This window comes from Micromys minutus (assembly GCF_963924665.1).
Source record: "Micromys minutus genome assembly, chromosome: 3".
Lineage (NCBI taxonomy): Eukaryota > Metazoa > Chordata > Mammalia > Rodentia > Muridae > Micromys > Micromys minutus.
The window spans coordinates 26,540,331-26,561,332 of NC_137972.1; the positions used below are offsets into that span (position 1 = coordinate 26,540,331).

At 38.8% G+C, this 21,002-nt stretch overlaps 1 protein-coding gene across 12 annotated transcripts in view; it reads left to right on the top strand.

Moving 5' to 3' along the window:
* The window catches only part of WNK1 (WNK lysine deficient protein kinase 1), a 111,897-nt gene extending 91,519 nt beyond the window's left edge, over positions 1–20,378 (top strand). For 4 of the 12 annotated variants that reach the window (XM_080914514.1, XM_080914524.1, XM_080914525.1 and 1 more), the window contains 11 exons: positions 177–260; positions 2,382–2,465; positions 3,509–3,569; positions 6,031–6,092; positions 7,212–7,873; positions 8,667–8,869; positions 10,063–10,257; positions 11,675–11,767; positions 14,495–14,536; positions 17,126–17,313; positions 17,703–20,378. In XM_080914514.1, coding sequence (XP_080770640.1) covers positions 177–260; positions 2,382–2,465; positions 3,509–3,569; positions 6,031–6,092; positions 7,212–7,873; positions 8,667–8,869; positions 10,063–10,257; positions 11,675–11,767; positions 14,495–14,536; positions 17,126–17,313; positions 17,703–18,020 — 1,992 coding nt within the window. In that variant the 3' untranslated portion in view covers positions 18,021–20,378. The remainder of the gene's footprint in view (positions 1–176; positions 261–2,381; positions 2,466–3,508; positions 3,570–6,030; positions 6,093–7,211; positions 7,874–8,666; positions 8,870–10,062; positions 10,258–11,674; positions 11,768–14,494; positions 14,537–17,125; positions 17,314–17,702) is intronic. The other 8 variants (XM_080914522.1, XM_080914515.1, XM_080914523.1 and 5 more) reach the window with 4 other exon arrangements.
* Positions 20,379–21,002: the final 624 nt, after the last annotated feature.

Here is a 21,002-nt window from a genome sequence, read left to right on the forward strand (position 1 = left end):
TTTAGTTGCAAATGAATATTTCTTATTGTAGATTCCAATGATACAAATTTGGAGTTAATAAAAAGCTGAAGTTGGGCTGGAGAGATGGTTCTGCTTTCAAATTAGTTAATTTTTTTTAAGTATATTATTTTTATGAATGGTAACTTACGGATTTGAATTTTCCTTCATTATTATAGGTGCCACCAGTGGGTACTGAACTTTCATCTGGTACTGTACCCTGTGAGCAGCTGCCACCTTTTCCTGGACCTTCTCTAATTCAGGTGTCACTAACTTAACAAATTATTTTCTATGCTTTTATTCCTCGCCAAGTTTATGTAAATTCACCATTGTGTTATTTATCTTGACTTCCAACTCATTTTGGCTATGAATTAGTAATAGCATTCTTTTAAACTCTATTTGGCAGACCTGGCATGGTGGCACGTTCCTTTAATCCCAATGTTCAAATGGATCTGTTAGTTTCAGGCCATCTAGGACTACATAGTGAGACCTCCCTCAACCAAATAAGTAAATAATAAACTATATTGGCTATACTAGTCAGATGATAAGCTCTGGATTCAAATGAGACGCCCTGCCTCAGTATATAAGGTGGAAAGCAATCAAAGAAGACACTTGATAACAACCTCAAGCTTATATACACAGTGTATATAAGTGTCACCCACCACAGCACCACAGGCACACAGAAATAAAATGAGACTTTGAAAGAAAGAAAAAAGTAAAGTTGACTTTCTAAGCCATTGTAGAAATAAAAAATTGTATGTATTTAACTCTTGGGTTTCTGAATCCCATAAATAAATAAGAGACCCATAAATCGGCATCTTTGAAATCTCCCCCCCTCCCCCCACACACACACATCAAGAGTTCTCACTTTTCCTTAAAATTCTGTGTTCACTTTGTTTAAAAAAAGGAAGCATAAACCTGGCCTTGTAGAAAAAGATCTTTAATCCCACCACTTGAGTGGGTCAAGAAAGTTCTGTAGTTATGAGGACAATTGGCCTATACAGCAAGACCATTTCCACAGGGAGAAGAGTAGAAACCACATGGGTAACTAGCATAGCTTTCCCTTGGTGTTTACAGGCTTTTCCTTATGTGTTTTTCATTTCTTTCATTAGTGAAATAGTTGAAGTACAGTATAGTCATACTTACCTATAATATTTAAGTTACTATTTACTTTTCCTACCATTGTTACCAGTGCATTTAATTGCATTCTCAAGAAGGCAGTTCTGAATCCAGTGTAAACCTGAAAAAGCTTCTGACATGAAACAGTTTGAAATGATATTTGTAATTCATTTTTAAATTATGTTTAAGAAAAGCATGACTAATTGCTTACATGAGAAGCCCAGTATACATTTATCCCTACTTATTTGATCTTAATTTTCAATAGAACATGATAGGAAAAGGAACATACCACAAGAGTCTTAACTCCAACAGAAAATACACTCTACCAGCCAAGCCTTAAAGTTTAGGAGAAAAGGATGTGTAATGGTAAAGTTTATAAATAGGAATGTGTTTTCTGGTTCTTGTTAGAAATATGTATTCAGAGGACTCCAACATATTTGGGGAGTTATCACTTGAACCCAGAAGTTTGAAACTAACCTGGGAAGCATAGCAAGACCCATAAGTCAGCCTCTAGATTGAGGGAAGATAACATAATGAGAAGTATGTGAAGTTAATGGATAAAGGCTTGCATACAGGAAAGAAAGACAAGGTTAGAAGCAGGATTAGAGTGTAATAAAGGTACTTGAGATGGACACTGGTGGTACATAGTACTTCCTTGATGCTGCTAATGACAAAAGAAAGTGCACATCTTAAGAGCTGAAGAAATGAAAATGTCTCTTGATAGTGACAGGATGTGTTAATGCCAACTCTTATTTAGAGGGCAGTTCTCAGAAAGATGTATGAAGGCTGAGAAAGAGCCAGACATAGCAATAAAAGAATTCAGGAGACTGATCCAGGAAGATCACTACAAGTTGAAGACTAACGTGAGCTACACAGCAAAAAAATAAATGTGTGCGTGCACGCCCATGAGTGCGTGTGCGTTTGTGTGTGTATAGAGAGAAAGGGGGTATATAATGTAACAATAGATTCTGATATACTTTCCAGAATGTGTTTTTATAGAGAAAACAGTAAAATCACTAATATTAAACATAGAAGATAAAAAGATTCTGAAACTACAAAAGATAAATGTACTTTAATTGTCCTAAAGAGTGATAGACTGACAACTTGATAGATATTACTACATTATACTGGTTTTGTATTCTGTATTACAACAAATGTTGTTGTGATCTAAAGCATAGAATAATGTGTTCTATATAATTTAACTATATATAGTGACTCTGAAGGTGCTAAACAACTTACAGTACTGTAACTGTTTTTTTGCTTAGACCCAGCAACCACTAGAAGATCTTGATGCTCAGTTGAGAAGAACACTTAGTCCAGAGACCATTCCAGTGACATCCGCAGTTGGTGTAAGTTTTTAAAGCCATAATTAAAAAAGTCTTCAGATTGTTTTCTAGCACAAACTATAATCTAGATGATTATTACCCTAATTTGTAAGTCCTTGTCAACAAAATGGCACAGATTAATGGAAGAGTAACACTGACCCCCAATGTATCTATGGAAAAAGATATCAGAGATGATGCTTGTTGTGTTTTATTTCTTTACCTCTCAGCGAATTATATTGTATCTTGAACTTACAAATTTCGTGCTTTGGAAGAAGTTAAGGCCCTCTGACAATAATTTTTATGAAAACTACCAGTCAACAAGTCAGTGGTACACACCTTTCTCTACTTTCCAGGCCAGCCTGGTCTACAGAGCAAGTTTCAGGACAGCCAAGGCTACACAGAGAAACCCTGTCTTGAAAAAACAAAAACCTACTTTTCAGCCAGGCAATGATGGCACTGGCCTTTAAATCCTAGCATTCAGGAGGCAGGGGAAGGTAGATTCCTGAATTCAAGGCCAGCTTAGTCTATAGAGCAAGTTCTAGGATGGCCAGGGCTACACAGAGAAACCCTGATTTAATCTTTTTTTCCCAATAAATATCTAAGCTATACTGTTTAAACATCTTGTGAAAGGTACTGGAAAGATGGCTTAGCAATTAAGTATATCTGCTGCTCTTAGAGAAGACCAGAGTTCACTTCCTGGCACCCCAACTTCAGCAGCTCACAACTACTTGTAATTCAACCTTCAGGGAATCTAATACATTTTTCCTGGCCTCTCCTGGCACCTGTACACATATACATAAATAAAAATAATTTTAAACTTTTCGTGCTGAAAATTAAGAGAACAGTAGAGTTATGGTTTAATGTTTTTTCCTAAAAACTGCCTTTCTGTATCAAACCTTTAGGTTGTAAAAGAAAAAAGGAGAGGGGAAAAAAGCCCATTATTTAAAGTATTTGTTATATACTATCTTTCTGCCATTTTACATAGATGAGAGGAAAGGTAACAAAACAAAAGTTGTCAGAATGATTAAAACAAGATTCTGTGGTATCTGTGTATATGTGTTTTGCAGCCTTTGTCTACGATGTCTTCAACAGCAGTTACAGAAGCAGGAACTCAGCTTCAAAAGGATGGTGAGATGCCTCCTCCTTCCTTTTGCTTTATTGAACCCAGTTCTATCTCTAAATAATAATACAGTTTACTATTTAAAAGACAATATTTTGACTTATAGGAATATTTATATGATTTCATGACTGAAGAACATTGCTAATTAATTTAAAAGTAGGAAATAGTGGACTAATGAGTCTTGAATGATTATATTGGGGGGGAAGAGATACATGTAACAAGCATTATGTGGTTTTATAGAATGAGATCATTTGTTATTAAAAAAAAAAAAAAAAAAAAAAAAACAATTTACAAGCCCAGGTGTGGTGGTGTGCCCCAGCAGAGGCAGGACAATTTTGAGTGGAGGGCCAGACCTAGCGACATAGCTAAAACAAGCCTAGTTTCAAGCAAGGAAAGGGCTAGGAGTAGTCAATTTACAAGTAACTATTAAGATTTGTAGCACTACTATATAGAAATATACTATATCTGGAAAAACCTGGACATAACATTTGTTTATTGATAAAAATTTAAGGTACAAATTTATCAGTTTAGACATTTTAGTTTTTATTTTCAAAGCAATTACCTTCTGAAGTGGCTCTCATTAAAAACAATAGAAATGAATACAACAGTATAGAAAGTCTAGAAATGAACAAAGTATAGATTTCTGATGTAATTTTATGTGCAGTGAATATATACAATGAAAACTGGTATTTATCCCAGGGCTAGGAATAAAATTGACAGCCACAAATCCCTGGATTCAATCTACATCACTTGCTCTTTGGGGGTGACAGAGTGTGCCAAATAAAAGAAAATGCAAACACTGGGACTAATCCCAGAACTCAGAAAGTTGAGGCAGGAGGATTGCCATGAGTTGCAAGCTAGTGTGGGATACAGTGTCATACCTTGTCTCAGAGAAACAAAACAGAAAAGGGAAGCATGTAAAATCTGAAAAGATGGGTTTTTTTTTAACCAGGAACGTTTGTTTGTTTGAGACTGGGTCTCTAAATAGCCCTGACTATCCTAGAACTCACTATGTAGACAAGGCTGGCCTCAAGACTCACAGAGATACTCCTGCCTCGGCCTCCTCTGCTGGGATTAAAGGTATGCACTACCACATATGGATAGGAAATTTTGATAGTTTGGAGAACTATGTAGTCATCTGTATAATGCCAAGATGAAGAGTCGTTTAGACCAAGATAAAATAAATCACAGATGAAATATCATAAAATATCACTGTAAAAATCATAAAAGTATATGTATGAAAATACCATAAGCCTTTTTTTATATATCATTAAGGCACAATAAAAATAATAAAACCTCCTGAACTAATTAAACATAATATTTCTCTTCTCCTCCACCCCAGCTCCCCAACTATCTAGAGCAGAGTCCAGGACCAGGTGTGGTGCACAACCCAGAGTAGGCAGTAGTAGTATTTTAGACTAAGTTTTTTTTTTTTTTTTAAATGGTAGGTAGCTCACAACCATCTGGAATGGGATCTGATGCACTCTTCTAGTGTGTGTCTGAAGATGGCTGCAGTGTACTCATATAAATAAAATAAATAAATCTTAAAAAAAAGAAAATGGAATAGGAATGGAAGCTCTGGAGATCAACATTAAATTAAAAGGGGTGGGGGAGGGAGACAGGGTTTCTCTGTATGTTCCTGGCTGTCTTGTAATCTGGTCTTTAGACCAGGCCAGCCATGAACTCAAATCTGCCTACTTCTGTCTCCCAAGTGCTGGAATTAAAGGCAGTCACTATGCAAATACATAACAAAAATACAAAATTATAAGCAGTTGGATTTCTCAGCCTCATGGCAAAAGCCTCTGGCAATCAGTTTAGTAACTTCTGTCAAAGTTGTAGTGTTTAGATCTATGAGAAACTATTTCTCCAACAACTTTAAAAATATGAGAAAGGCCAGTGTGATGGTTCGGCAGGCAGAAGATCCTCCTGCTAAGCCTGTCAACCTGAGTTTGATCTTTTAGACTCACAAGGTGGAAGAAGAGAACCAACTGCCACAAGTTGACATACTGATCTCCACACACTTTCTGTAGAACACAACTGTACACACAGGTACACAAAAATAAAGAAATGTCATTTTCTTTGTGTATTTAAAGACAAAAACTGATGTTGCCTAGTGATATGGCTCAAGGGTTAATACCACACAAGCCTGACAACCTGCTTTCTATTGCCAAGATCTACTAGGATTCTGTAGAGAACTAAGTCCTGAAATTTGTCCTCTGCCATGTGCTGTTGAACATGCAAGCGCATACTCACATACACAAACCATAGCCATGAAAATTCTAAAAACAAATGTTTGGCTGACTGCACACTTGTAATTTCATACATACTTGGGAGACTGACAGAGAAAGATCAAGTTTATTAGCAGAATGTCTAAGGGTAGGAAAAGAATCTTTAATGTCACATTGCTGATGAAATTGAAACTAAAAAGAAATGTTAATTTGCTTTTGTTTTCCCATTCTTTCTCTCAAGGCAAAGGTCATGTCACAGCAACTAGTTCAGGAGCTGGTGTTGTTAAGATGGGGCGATTTCAGGTAAGGTGATCATTTTCTTTGCCTCTTTTGAGGACAGGGTATATAATACAAAACTATTAGCCAAACCATGTGGCATGGGCTATGATTCTAGAAAATTGGTTAAGAACCTGAGCAGGAGGCCCATCAGTTCTGAGTGTTCTTGGGACTACAGAATGAGTTCAAGTCAGACTTTTAACTTAGTAAGATCTTTTCTCAAAATAAAAAGTAAAAAGAAGGCTAGGATATACTCAATGCTAGGACACTTAAATAGCATATTCAAGACCCTCAATTCAATCTCCACCAAAAAGAGTAATATATATTATATACATATTTGGGACATAATTATCAGTCTAATAATGTATTTTATATACCATTTTATAGCTATTGTTTACCTCTCATCAACCATTACTACTAATTATAGAAAATTGCAAACTCATATTTTCTTCCACCTACCCCTTAACAACTGGCTACAGCTTCTCTAAATAATCTTTTCTAGGTCCTTTTGCCCAATAGCCATTTGGTTTACCTAGACATTCTTTTGTTTCTTCTTGTTGTAATTTCCCAACACACTAAGGAAAGTAATAGCAAACATCTAAAAACACCTTCTATGTTCTTAGGATTCATCAACTGATACTACATTTTATTTCCCTACTTGGTCCAACCAGTGAGAGTTTTTGGGCCTTAGTACATATAAAACTATTTTCACAAACACATTAGTTATTTTTTGGGATAGTCCTGGCCTCCCTCCCTACCCTCTTTCCACTAAGCTATCCAGCTCAGGCTGTGTATATGAGGGTGGTTTTAAATATCTTTCTGATCCTCTCAGTACCACCTTCAAAGTGTGCTGAGATTTTTTTAACTGTCCATGCTAAAAATGGAAGAACAGCTTTTCTCTCTCTTTTCTCTGTCTGTCTGTCTCTCTTATTTGTTTGGCTTTGGACTTTTTGTATTTTTTGTTTATTTTGCTTTAAAGGAAAGGTTTCACTATGTAGCCTTGGATGGCCTAGAACTTTCTATAATAGACCATGTTTGACTTAAAGATCTGCCAGTCTTTGGAGTGCTAGTATTAATGGCATGTACCACCACCCCAGCCAGGAACATCATCTTTTTAATTATACTTCATTCTCTTTTTTCCATCAGGTTTCAGTTACAATGGATGATGCCCAGAAAGAGCGTAAAAATAGGTCAGAAGATACAAAGTCGGTTCATTTTGAATCTAGCACATCAGAGTCGTCAGTTCTTTCAAGTAGTAGTCCAGAGAGCACCCTGGTAAAGCCAGAGCCTAATGGAATTACTATTTCTGGCATTTCCATAGATGTGCCAGACAGCACCCACAAAACACCTACCCCAGAAGCAAAGTCAGAAACAGGGCAGCCTACCCAGGTTGGACGTTTTCAGGTGACAACTACAGCCAACAAAGTGGGTCGTTTCTCTGTTTCAAGAACTGAGGACAAGGTCACAGAGCTCAAAAAAGAGGGACCAGTCACCTCTCCTCCTTTCAGAGATTCAGAACAAACTGTTATTCCTGCTGTGATACCAAAGAAGGAGAAGCCTGAGCTGGCAGAACCTTCCCATCTGAATGGGCCATCTTCAGACCTGGAGGCTGCCTTTCTAAGTAGGGGTGCAGAGGATGGCTCAGGAAGTCCACACTCTCCTCCTCATCTGTGTTCAAAAAGCCTTCCTATCCAGACTCTAAGTCAAAGCCTTAGTAATTCATTCAACTCCTCTTACATGAGTAGTGACAACGAGTCCGACATTGAAGATGAAGACTTAAGGTTAGAACTGCGACGACTAAGAGAAAAGTAAGTAATTTTTTTCGTGTATCTCACCTGGTATTAATAGCTTTTCGATACAGGTGCTAATTTTACATTCCTTCTAAACAGAAAGGATACACAAAAGCTAAAATTACCTGATGCATTATTCGTTGGGTTGTTTGTACTTATCAGCACCCATGGCATTTCTACTTGTGGGAGCTCTTCAACACCTCCATATTATTAAATTATTTTTGTTTATAGCACCTTTAGAGAAAGTTGTTTATGTGTATAAATAAGAGTTTTGCCTGCATGTATGTATATGTACCATGTGCATGTCTGGTGCCCATGGAGGACAAAAGACATTATCATTCTCTGGACCTAGAGTTACAGATGGTTGTTGTCTGTGATGTGGGTGCTGCCAACTGAACCCAGGTGCTCCGCAAGAAGAGAAAGTGTTCTTAACTGCTGACCCATCTCTCCAGCTCTGTTAACAACTAACTACTCTTGGTTGGTTGTTAGTCTATAACATGAATCTAATAATAGCATTACAATATCTAATTGCTGATTATTACATGGGTTACAGTAGCATTTTTATCTACCCTTTTATGGCCTTAAGTCCCTTTTCTCTGCACCATGCCATCATCAAGGCTAGGAGCTTGCTGGAATGTGTCTTGTGTAGTGGAGGCAGTAGAAATGAATTGTCAAACTAGAATCTCGCAGCACCTTTAGTGAAAAGATTCATAGCTATGTAAACACTTGAATGCAGATTTAAGAAATGTGCTTTAATCTTACTTCAATAATGATGGTTATATTTTTATCTATGTTTGGTTATCTTTTGTAGACATCTTAAAGAGATTCAGGATCTGCAGAGTCGCCAGAAGCATGAAATTGAATCTTTGTATACTAAACTGGGCAAGGTTCCCCCTGCTGTCATTATTCCCCCAGCTGCTCCTCTGTCAGGGAGAAGAAGGAGACCTACTAAAAGCAAAGGCAGCAAGTCTAGTCGCAGCAGCTCATTGGGCAATAAAAGCCCACAGCTTTCAGGTAAAAAGCTGAGATGTCAAGTCATTCATCTTTGTTTCTGTGTCCCACCATGGATGTAACTACTACACATTAGTTAACTGCTATTACATTTCAGAGGTGTTTGGCTTTCTAGTATCTTTCTTATTTGACTTTTTTATCTCTGGTATATTTTGAACCTCTGTTGACACTATAGAAGTAGGCTTTTTTTTTTTTTTTTCTCTCCCTTTTTTAATAATGTAATCGGTGTTAATTTCTTACTAATAGTCTTTGTGATTATAATTCAGGATAAACATTTAGCTCTGTCGGTTCATACAGTGCAACATCTGATCAGGCCCTTTGGCATTTAGAAGAAAAAAAATATTCTGTTTATTAAACTTAAGATTTTTTTTTAATTCACGTATTTTTATTCCATGAACATTGGTGTTTTACCTGCATATGTGTCTGTGTGAGATGTCAGATCCTCTGGAACTGGAGTTATAGACAGTTGTGAGTGGTTATGTGGGTGTTGGGAGTTGAACCCAGGTCCTCTGGAAGAGCAGCCAGTTCTCTTAACCACTAAACCATCTCTCCAGCCCCTTCTTATATATCTTATTTTATGCATGTTTATTAAAAAAATCTAGGCAGAGACTAACAGCCGGTTTGTGTAGTCACCATCTTTCTAATATGGCAGAAAACAGTGATTATGGAATAGAAATGGAATCTTTGTATCTATATTCGAATTTACTGTATTTGTGCTGAGGCTAGTCAGTTCAACGTGTTATCTAAAGCTATCATTCTTGAGCAATTCATAATAATCCTATGTTATAAACTTATGTTTTCTCACCTTCATATCAATAAAGTTCTGTTCATTTGTCATTTTTAGGTTTATTTGTTGATTTTCCACTCAGGACAAATAGGAAACTGAAACAATAAGTATATTAGGAAAGGTTTATGTGTTGTTAGCTTTTCTTTTTTGTTGTTAATTATTTATTTATTGAAGATATGATCTCATGTATATCAAACTAGCTTCAGATTCACTGTGCAGTTAAGGATGACCTTGAATGCCTGATCATTCTTCCTCCACTTGCCAAATGCTGGGACAATTACAGACATGCTGACCACCATACACTAGTTTATGTGGTGCTAGAGATGAAATCCAGTGCTTTACAAATACTTAGTAAATTAAGATATATCTTACTTTACATGATTTTTCATGCTTTTTTATCTTTCAATAGGTAACCTTTCTGGTCAGAGTGGAACTTCAGTCTTACACCCCCAACAGACCCTTCATCCCCCAGGCAATACCCCAGAGACTGGGCACAACCAGCTGTTACAGCCTCTTAAGCCATCCCCCTCCAGTGACAACCTCTATTCAGCCTTTACCAGTGATGGTGCCATTTCAGTTCCAAGCCTTTCTGCTCCAGGTCAAGGTAAGAATTCAAAGTGACCACCATCTTCCAGAAACATTAAAATAGAAATATTGCCATACTTGGTACAAAACCAAGATGAATAATTTACTGCCATCAGCTGAGTAGCAAGAGCCTAAGTTAAGTAATGACTAGCCATTGAGCTTAGCAGGAAAGCTGAATAGGGATTATTAGAATCACTGGCCTCCTTGCTTCCAACCATCTGTTTGCTGTTGTTTAGATAGTACCTAATTATGTCAACTAGAACCCAGGCTAACCTTGAACTCCTGGAAGTTCTCTTGCTTCAGCTTCCCATGTGCTGGAATTAGGTGTAAGCCATCAAATCCAGCTCTGAAATAGCTTCTTTTTAAACAGGAATCATTACATCTGCAGCCTATATGTATAGCTTACTTAAGACTTAGACCTTACCCTTTCACAGTAAGCTAAGAGTTGTGGACAAAATTCTAAGGAGTTGCTGGCAATTTTTAAAAATTAATATCTTTTTTTAAGCCAGTGTGCTTTTAGATTTCTAAGCATGATAGCAGCATACTGGAATGACTAGCCGTAATATCTTTTTTTTTTTTTTAAATACATAGTGCACATTGATTTAGTAAGGAAAATAAGAAAATTCCAGAGTTGGAGGGGCTTTAAGAGAGGAATACCCTAAGATCAAATTCTTGATCCATACTTTATTTTCCAAAATAGTATTTTGTTTAGTATTATTCAAAACATTACTGCACAGATCTTCTGGTAACTAAAATTAAAATTAAGTGAGACTGGAAGGGGAGACTGGTACATCAGTAGTTAAGAGCAAAAGCTGCTCTTGCAGAGGACCTGGGTTCAATTCACAGCACCTATTTGTAGGCTCACAGCCATCCCAGAAGATCTGATACTCTCTTCTGACCTCTGATGACAGTGCATGTATGTTGTGCTCAGACTTACATTCAGGCCAAACACTCATACACCCAATGTTTTTTTAAAATTGAAAGGAAAGCCAGGTATTATAGCACATGCTTTAATTCTAGTACTCATGAGGCCGAGACGAGGCTGGGCTATTATAGTAAAACCTGTTTCAAAAAGAAAAGTTGAAATGGATTGTGTGTTTGGGTAGAAAGGAATGGGGGGACAGACTACAGAAAAGTAAATGCCTCTTGCACAATTACATAAAATCTAAACATTCAATTTTCCCTTTACCTGGTTAATGTATTTGCTTAAAAGAACAACGCACAGTTGTTAGCATTGTTCCAACTGAAAAAAAAAACTTCATTTCTGCCAATGGAGTGAAGTCTGGCGTCTCTGTCTCATACAGCAGATGGACTTCCCTGTGGATCTTGCTCTTCTACATGCCATCCAGTGTGTCACCACTCCAGCCTCAAGCTCTAACATCTTGTAGTTGTGTTGTCTCTTCTCCTCTCTGTTCTTTCCTTTTCCCTTCTCACAGGCTGTGCGAAGTTTAACTGTGCATCTGAGCAGGTGACATTCAAACCTGGTGGCAGGAGGACCCGATTTCTGAGTACGCCCTGCTTGGCTCTTTGTGTGTAACACCTTTACTCCTTCCTTGTCCTTGTTTTTCTGCTGCTTTGGATCTGATTTGTCACGCAGTCCATTTTCATTTGTCTCTTTTATATTTCATCTACTCAGTGGATTGGCTGATTGTTACCCTCAGAAGTTTGGGTCCCCCTATTAATTATAGTAAAAGATCCAGAAACAACAGTAATTTTTAAAAGGTTTCAAAATAACTCCCAGGTAGAATTAACATTTAAAAAGAAAAATAAGACAGGACGCATGTTCACCGATTCTAACTGAAGGTAAAAGTTCACCTTCTCAATTAAGCCTGAATATGTATAGGTTGAAAAAATGCTAGAAATCTCTTTCTACCATTGCCAACTCCATGACACTAAGTAGTTCAAAGAACACTTAGGATAGTTATCTTTACAAAGCATTTTTTTAAAGACCAAAGCTAAATAACTGCATATATAATTTGTCGTTTTAATATTGATAAAACTTCCCCACTTTCTGTTTAAAAACAATGCAGGAAGCTAGAAAAACATACCTCAGTAAAGCACTTGCTATGTAGATTGAGAGCCTGTTTGATCCCTAGATCCTAAGTTAAAAGCTTGGCATGTTGGCTTGTACTTGTAATACTGATAGTTGCAAAGTTGGAGAAAGGACCCCAGGTCTCACAAGCAAATCAGTTTAGCCATGTTAGCCAGCCTCAGGCCAATGAGAGACCCTTCCTCAGAAAAAAACTGAATGGCCACATGAAGACCCACACCTGAGGTTATCCTCCAACCTCCACATGTACCTATACATAGAAGAACAGATACCAAAAGAAAAAGTTATGTGTGTGGCTGGAAAGATTGTTCAACAGTTAAGAGCATTCACTGCTCTTCCACTGGACTCAGGTTCAATTTCCAACACCCACATGGCAGCTCACAACTGTCTACAATGTCTGTTCCAGGAAACCCAACATCTTCCTCTGGCCTTAGAACACCACACATGCATGGCACACATACATGCAGGCAAAACATCCATACATGTGAAATAAAAATAAATCTTATTAAGAATAAGGAGACATCTACACAGGAGCAAATGGCCCTATTTTGTCTTCTCCAGGTAAGGAATGAAGTCAGTGCCTACTTCCTAAGGCTATTATACAATTTAAATGTGATATTGTCTATGATACTTGGAAAACTCTTAGATTTACCTGTGATTAGCAAGAACCTATCTGGTACTTAGTAGGTGGCCAAAAAGTGTATATTGATAGAAAAAAAAAGAAAAAGAAAAAGCTCAAGTAAGAAAAAATTGATTAGAGTTTTAATAACAATCAGTTAAGGCCTCAAACTTCTGGTGTGGTTATTAGTGCTTTTAAATGCATGTGCTAAAGCCATCAGTGTTTCTAAGTATGGCTCAGGGAGCCTTTGGCCTCTTCATGGTGGGAAGAATTTGCTCTCTGCTCTCTCCTTGTACCTTTGTGTATTAGATTTAACCTCTGTTTCCCTTACTGACATATTTGTCATCCTTGTTCCCTTTTCTTTTTCTCCTGAGTACTTACGGATTGCTTCTACCTAGACCCTTCTTTTACCACATTCCCACACATGTCAGTGGTCCAGGGCTGAGCTCTTCAACAAAGTGGCTGGAGGGCATTGTCCATTTTGATAGTTTCCAAGCATGCATAATTTGGGTATGCATTTATCAATAGCTTTTTTTATTAGCATAGCTTTGATGACATATGTTACTAGCACACTTGAATAAGCATTTAATTTATATGTCCAGCCAGAAAGATGTAACAGAGTGGATATTTTGCAGTAAAATGTGGTGTGCCAGGCCTGTAGTACACAGCCTGATACGTTTGAGAAAAAAAAGTAGGCAGAGCAGGGCTTCTTTGTGTGAAATCTGAAATGCACCATTTGAATTAATTTTGTATTTCACAACATACTATTGAGTATAGGCAGCATTATCTTTTTGAAAATGAAATTATAGCTGTCGAAGGTGCATCATGATATGTCATGTAAAACTGCTGGACAAATCCTAGGAGGCACATACAAAACAGGTGCTTGTAAAGTGGGGGGGGGGGGGGACGACTTACTAGTTTTTGGATACATTATCCTATGTTCTCAAAATAGTTTGGAAGCACGGCTTGGCTTAATGCTCTATCTATATTTAAAGGTTGCTTGTTTTCCACATACTTTTAAATTGTTTCTGGAAGGGATGGGGCATATGGAGGGAGGCATAAGTGTGTTTATGTGGTGTAGGGGTGTGTGTGTGTGTGTGTGTGTGTGTGTGTACACGGGTGTGTATCTAGGATGTGGAAATATAACAACCAGTTTAAATTAACTTAAAGCTATAACAGTGGTACTGATTTAAATGCTTTATAACAACCCAGCAGGAGAAACAGGAAGTAGGGCGAGACCAATGGAAGTACTACACAGTACTGCTTAAGTATTTGAAATTCAAGCAGTGAGCTCTATTCCTTCCTCCTCTAAACCTTAATGTCACATTATATTTTAGAAACAAAAGTCAGGTGTAAGCACTCAGTATCTGTCATCCAGGCTTTATAGTCCATCTGATAATTATGTTAATACTCAGAAGCCAGTTAAATTTATCCATAGATTTGTATTTATATCTAGGGCTATCAGGTCCCAACCAACTATGTCCCCTCCTGTTTTCTCCTGCTGGGCTTCTGTGTGCTGTTTGGAAAGTCTGTAAAAGATTTTAAACTGATATTTCTTTAACACACTGCTCTCTCTTTGTGCTTCAGGGAAGATGGTGAAAAAAGTCTGTCCTTGCAACCAGCTCTGTAGTAATTATCTTTTCTTTCTGTTACTTTTGGTCCTGATTGCAAAGCCATGAGTTCTTTGAACTCTGAAGCCTCATTAACTCCCTGTTTCCTAATTTCCATCAATTCCTGCAGCCTTTTCTGGTATTATATTCCTTAACATGCTTAATTGCCATATTTAATTACTACTTCCAGATTGAGAAACCACTTCATAGTCAGTGCTCTCCTGTGAGCCCAGCTGGGTTAGTGGTGGATCCACTGTGTGCACTGATGTATGTGTAGGGAGATGGTGGCAGCCTAGGATTTGTACTGAAGAGTCTCTGAGGCAGGACACACACTCTCACCACAGTTGGTCACACTGGAAACTCAATAATGATCTAGGTGTACAGAGAACCATGTTCTTAACATTCATATCTCAGTTGTTGCTCAGATAGTAGAGAGAGAAATGCAGCTTGATTGGTAGAGCTTAGCTTTTTAGCCTAGGGGTTTCTCATTTTGAAAAATGCAAATGCTAAGAATTTAGTACCCAACAGGGAATAAGAATATACAGAGTTAACAAAAAAATTCTATGGGTGGGAGTTATTGGCAGTAAATATGGCTTATAACGGCTGATGTCTTAATCTGGCAGTGTTGGGATAGGAGGAACTCAGAACTTGAATTTAAGGCAATAAAATCTATCCTACTTTATAAAGCTTTCTGGGTAACTGAAAACATTTTAAAATTACCACAGAAATCTTCAGAAAGCCAGTTAATCCTACTTTTAAAGTCAGAAACTACAATAAAAAGGTTAACTGTAGGATGACTCTCATTTTCAGAATACAGTATTGAGGAATGTAGACTAAAATGAATGGCGTTTGGTTTTAAAGGGCCCTCACAGCATCAAGAGCAACTAGCATCAGACTAGAGAAGTGTGACTTCTGGCATGAGCTCTCTGGACAAGCATTGCTCACCTTGACTTGGCTTCTCATCTGGCATGGACAGCTCCGCTCACATTTGGATATTTTTATTATTTTGATCATCTGGCCTGTCATCTAGCAGGATGCTATTCCTCATGCATGCCACATGCCTGCTTTCTGGGTGTCCTCACTGTTGTAACTGCTCATCCTCATGGCCTATGCTTCCTTCCCACTGCACCTTCGTCCCACAATTGCTATTCAAGGAAGGCTGTTTCCTGTGCTTTTATACTTTCCCACTTGGTTTTCTGTACTGTAGGTGAATTACTCCACCTTTACACTGTATAGTAACAGTCCTCTGCAGTTTTAGCAGGCACCATGTGACTGTAACAATTCATGTCTTGCCACACCAAAAAAAAAGCATGTGAGCATCCTCACTCTGCAGCTTTACCCAAGTTAGCTTTTCTCTAGCACAAACATGCTTTTAGCTAGAGACATAGTCCCTACATCTTAAAATAGATACACTCTTTGGTACCAGCAGCTGACTGCAGTGAGTATTTGTAGGTAGGGTTGCTTCCAGTGTGCTGCTGTGCTCTGGTGTGCTGCATTGGCATTTGAAAGCAGGAAAGCGCATGCACTTAGCCCAAGTTCCTTGACTATAGTAGGACCTACTGGTTCACAGCTTTAGTAACCTTTATTTACTGTGTACTAAATGTAAAATCTTCTAATAAAGTGGGGGATAAAAACCAAAAAATAAGACCATGACTCTTCTTTCCCTCTTCCCTAAAACTTGCCTCTTCGAAAAACCTTCAGTGTGCCCTCCAGCTGAACCGAAATCAGGCAGGACACAGACTCCTCCTTTCTTTTTCATCAAACCATAGAAATAGAAATCCTTCATCATAACCTATGCCTCCTCTCTTGCCCCTCTGCACCCCTATCTCAGCTGCATTTTCCTGTTGCTTCTACCCAGGAGTGCTTCTTCTGTTGGGAAGAGTGGGGAGAAGGGATGAGAATCCTTGACCAATTAAAACTCAAGTCCTCAAGAAACCATAATTTCATGGAGCTGAAAATTTCAGGCACATCTGCTGCTGCCAAATCTGTTTTTTTACTCATGGGATATTGAGAGGAGTTGAAGCCTTGACTCCTTCCAAATTTATATTTACAAATTTATGTTTATGGTTCCAGGTAAAAACTTTTGAACAAAGCATGTTGCATCTTATTTCTTTGTTTAAGAGGATCTAAAGAAAGCCACAGTATACATGTAGTCTGAGAACCCCATCTTTTCCACAGAAGCACTGATCTCTGCCTTTGTACTATAATTTGCCCAGTGTACAGTATTCCTTTGGCCCTGCTCTCTACAAAATTCCATAGCAGCCAGCCCGGTGGACCATATCACTCCTGTATCAGTGTGTTGCTGGGAATAGAGTACTGGCAGACAGTCCCAGTGTTAGAAAGAAGCCCTTCCCCTTCATGCTTGCCATCATTCCAAGTTGTTGAGCCTCATCTATAAGCTGTAGAAGAGAAACCATTTTCATTACCTATTATACAAAAGCAAATGGATAAGTAAAACTTCAAAATCTTCCTCTCCTGCATGGCTTCCCAAATATTCTCCCCATTCTGTGGCTTGCCATTCGTTATCCTGTGACATTTTCCCCTTTCCCTTTGAGTTATATTCCAGACCTCCACTTTAATACAAGTCTTATATTACTTACAATTCTAGGGACCAGCAGCACAAGTACCGTTGGAGGAACAGTGAGTAGTCAGGCTGCCCAGGCTCAGCCTCCTGCCATGACTTCCAGTAGGAAGGGTACATTCACAGATGATCTGCACAAGTTGGTAGACAACTGGGCTCGAGATGCCATGAATCTTTCAGGAAGGAGAGGCAGCAAAGGACACATGAATTATGAGGTGAGTCTCTCCTTTTCCTAACCTGCCAGACCACCAACACACAGATGTGTCAGGGCCTGCCAAGGCTGGTGTGCTGCTCTTACTACCACTTCCGTCAGTAGCTTGTGGATTTTGTCATTGAGAAAATAAGGAAACAGTCACTTTGGTACCCTTTTCCTTCAGCATCCTGCACTACCTGCATGTGCACATAAACACCTGGCACATGCATACACATCTCAGACCCTAGTGTTCACTCCTCCTTGTTAAGGGTAGAGCCAATAAATGTTATGGGAGGCTTTGTTATATTTTGATAAGATTAGAACATCTCCACTTTAGAAAAGCATTGTAGTATCACCCATTTCGTCTGGATATTCACCTATGCTAAATTCTCATTGCTACTTTCTTTTTAGGGCCCTGGAATGGCAAGGAAGTTCTCTGCTCCTGGGCAGCTGTGCGTTCCCATGACCTCAAACCTGGGTGGCTCTACCCCTATCTCTGCAGCATCTGCTACCTCTCTAGGTCACTTCACCAAATCCATGTGCCCCCCACAGCAGTATGGTTTTCCAGCTGCCCCATTTGGCACTCAGTGGAGTGGAACAGGTGGTCCAGCACCACAGCCACTTGGTCAGTTCCAACCTGTAGGAACCACATCCTTGCAAAATTTCAACATCAGCAATTTGCAGAAGTCCATCAGCAACCCCCCAGGTTCCAACCTTCGGACCACCTAGTCAGCAGCAAGGATGTTAATACTGAGTAGATCTGGGGGCAGGAAATGGAATGCTGGGGGGTGGGGGTGGGGAAATAGCCTGTATACTAACTACTAGTGCTGCATTTAACTGGTCATTTCTTGCCAGAAGGGAATGTTTTTAATACCATTTTGAGTCCTCAGAATGGAGAACCACCCTCCTCCATTTGTTGGAGTTAAAAAAGAAGGAAAGAACAGCTTTCTGGTGGAGGGGCTGCCTGAGACTGCTTTTCTGTTTTTGTACCCACCAGTAAGGCCTATGGCTAGAAGAGAGCCTTATTACCAGAAATCCCCAAGAGCTCAATGTAAGCCAAACCCCAAATATATCTGTAAGTGGGTAGAGCTCTTCATTTTGACATGTGCCCCAAATTCCTTATTCCCTCAACAATGCACACCTAAAGACAAAAAGGTTCTCTCCCACTCTGATCCCTACCGCCACCTTTTTTTTCCTTTTACACCAGGGAACTGGGGTTGCAACCCTTTCTTACATAGGTCATTAATGCTTTAAGCAAAAGATACTAGCAGCTTTGACTGCAGCATTAGCAATTAGGGAAAACAATGACGTTCCCTGCGGACATGTAACTTTGCCATCAGTTTTGATGTGGAAACACTGTGATATATAAATGTTGTTGGACAACATTAGTTATAAGAGTAAAATTTGAAAGGTTTAAAAGGTTCACACACAAAGCTAGCTCTGTCCTTTACTATTAAGACACTTTAACTTTTTCCTTTGTATTTCCATTGTATTAGATAAATAAATGTGAATGTAAAATTGTATAAATTACTGTACTTGAATACTTCTGTTCTCCCAGTATTGCTTGCTGGATATTTTAGTGCCTTGGACTTCTATTGCTTCTGCTGTTAGCATCAACTTACCAGACCCCAGGTCACCAAAGGGTATGTGGAAAGAAATCTTAGGTCCCTGTGACCCCAGCAGTGGATATGCCAAAGGGAAAATGAAAGTGTTTTTTGTTTGGTTTGGTTTATTTTATTTTTGTTGCTTTAGTTTTGTTTTTTTCAGTCATTCAACAGTTTTGCCTAGAGCAGGTGTAAGATGAGCAGTGAGAAGCTGGCGTCAGTGGTTGACCAACAGAGTTCTGTTTCAGAAAGCATGAGGAGGGCTGTGAGCTGTGTGAAAGACAAGGACTGGAGATGTGGGGGACAAGCTTGCCTGGCCAGTGAACACACAAGACCTAAAAGAAATTAAACAAAATGAGAGGGGAGTGGGCTAGAATTTAAGTTGGGAAGGATGACAGTGCCAAGTAACAGATGGAAAATGTTGCTCTAAGGAAACCTGCGTGGTTGCCCCCACCTCTTGTTGCACATGTACTACACATTTCTCTGCTTTAAGTACTGTATTGTGGGAATTTGGCCCACTTCTGACTTTCTAAGCATTGTAGGAAAAAGTGCTTATTTCCTTTCTCACCCTCCTACAATGTCCAAATGGCTGCACTGTCAGATCTATTGTGCTGCCTGTACTTCTATATTAGAAATAATACTCTCACATTTTCATACCCATATTCCCAAATAACAGCACCAACCAACCAGTATTATCTAATTTTCTAGCAATAGAGCCCTAATTGGCTGTTTGGGATCTGAATATTCCAGAAAAGTAGATCTGTCATTTCTTGGGTGCTTCCTCCTTCACCTTGAGTTGGAACTGACACATTTCCAACTTTATGACACATCCCAGGAATTGCCACACTAGCAGGAGCCTGGCTTCTTCCTTTTTTCTGTTCTTTTTAAGTTGGTCGAGGCCCAAAGATACAAGTGAGAGCTGGAAGTTTTAGGAGAGGGAAGTGTAATGAGCAGGGGTTTGAGGTCCTGCTACCAAAGTGTTGACTCATTTATTCCTTTTGGGAGAGGGTAGGAGGTACTGTGGGAGTGAAGCAGGTTGGCAGATGACTAAGTGTTTTGTACCAGCAGTAGAGGGAGCCAAATGCAGCATGTGGTGTTTGGTTTTGAGGTCTGTTCCCCCTTCACAAAGGTTTACTTACTGTTGATTTCCCCTCCTGTGGATGAAATAACTGAAGCCTAGAGAAAAGAGCTAGTGCTACTGAACTGTTTAAATTATTTGTGTTAATAGTACACTTTGAGTATCTTTTTCCACATTTAAAAAGAACTTTCCGAATTATAAATGTTTTCCTTACGTTATTTAACAATGTACACTGTTTAAAACTGAATTCAAACCTTGGGGTTTCTCAGCAGCCGTTAACTGTACATTTTGCACTAACTCCGGGTGTTGCGCTTCTTGTAAGATTGCGCTTTGTGCTTCAGTTTGTTACCTTTGTAGACTTATTTAATGAAACCATTCAATAAACCAAACTTGCTTTTGTTGAACTGTGGGATGTCCTTTTGTCCTCACTGATCCTACTTTGAATTTTGTACAACTTATAACTGGATTTATTGTTTCTGGGAACTTTGAGTAGCAGCTGTGCCCCAAACTAAAATTGTGCTCAGGGAAAGGCAAAGCACCAGCTGTTATGGCAAACTCTTGTCAGATTTCCACAAACAAATCTTGTCCCTGCTTCAAGCACAGGGGTTAAATACACTTCCTAAACCTGTGCTTGACCCCAGGGACCCACATGGTGTGAAGAGAACACCAACTCCCTTATACTAAGTAATGGTCATAGCGTAACTTCATAAATTCGTCTTAATAGAACTAGAAGTTCATTGTTCATGAAACTTCTGGTTGTGGTATAGTTAAAAGTAGTTACTTAAAACACCTATTCCTGGGGCTGGAGGGTCAGCTAAGCAGTTAAGAGCATTGACAGCTCTTCCAAATGTCTTGAGTTCAACTCCCAGCAACCTTATGATGATCCCTTCCTTTTTTAAATGAGGAATTAGGCAGTAGCTCCCCAACAGCACATGATTTTTCACTCAAAGGTTTCAGCCAGAGAAAACAGTTCTTTAAAACAGCATTATTGGGGCTGGAGAGATAAGATGGCCCAATGGTTAAGAGCAC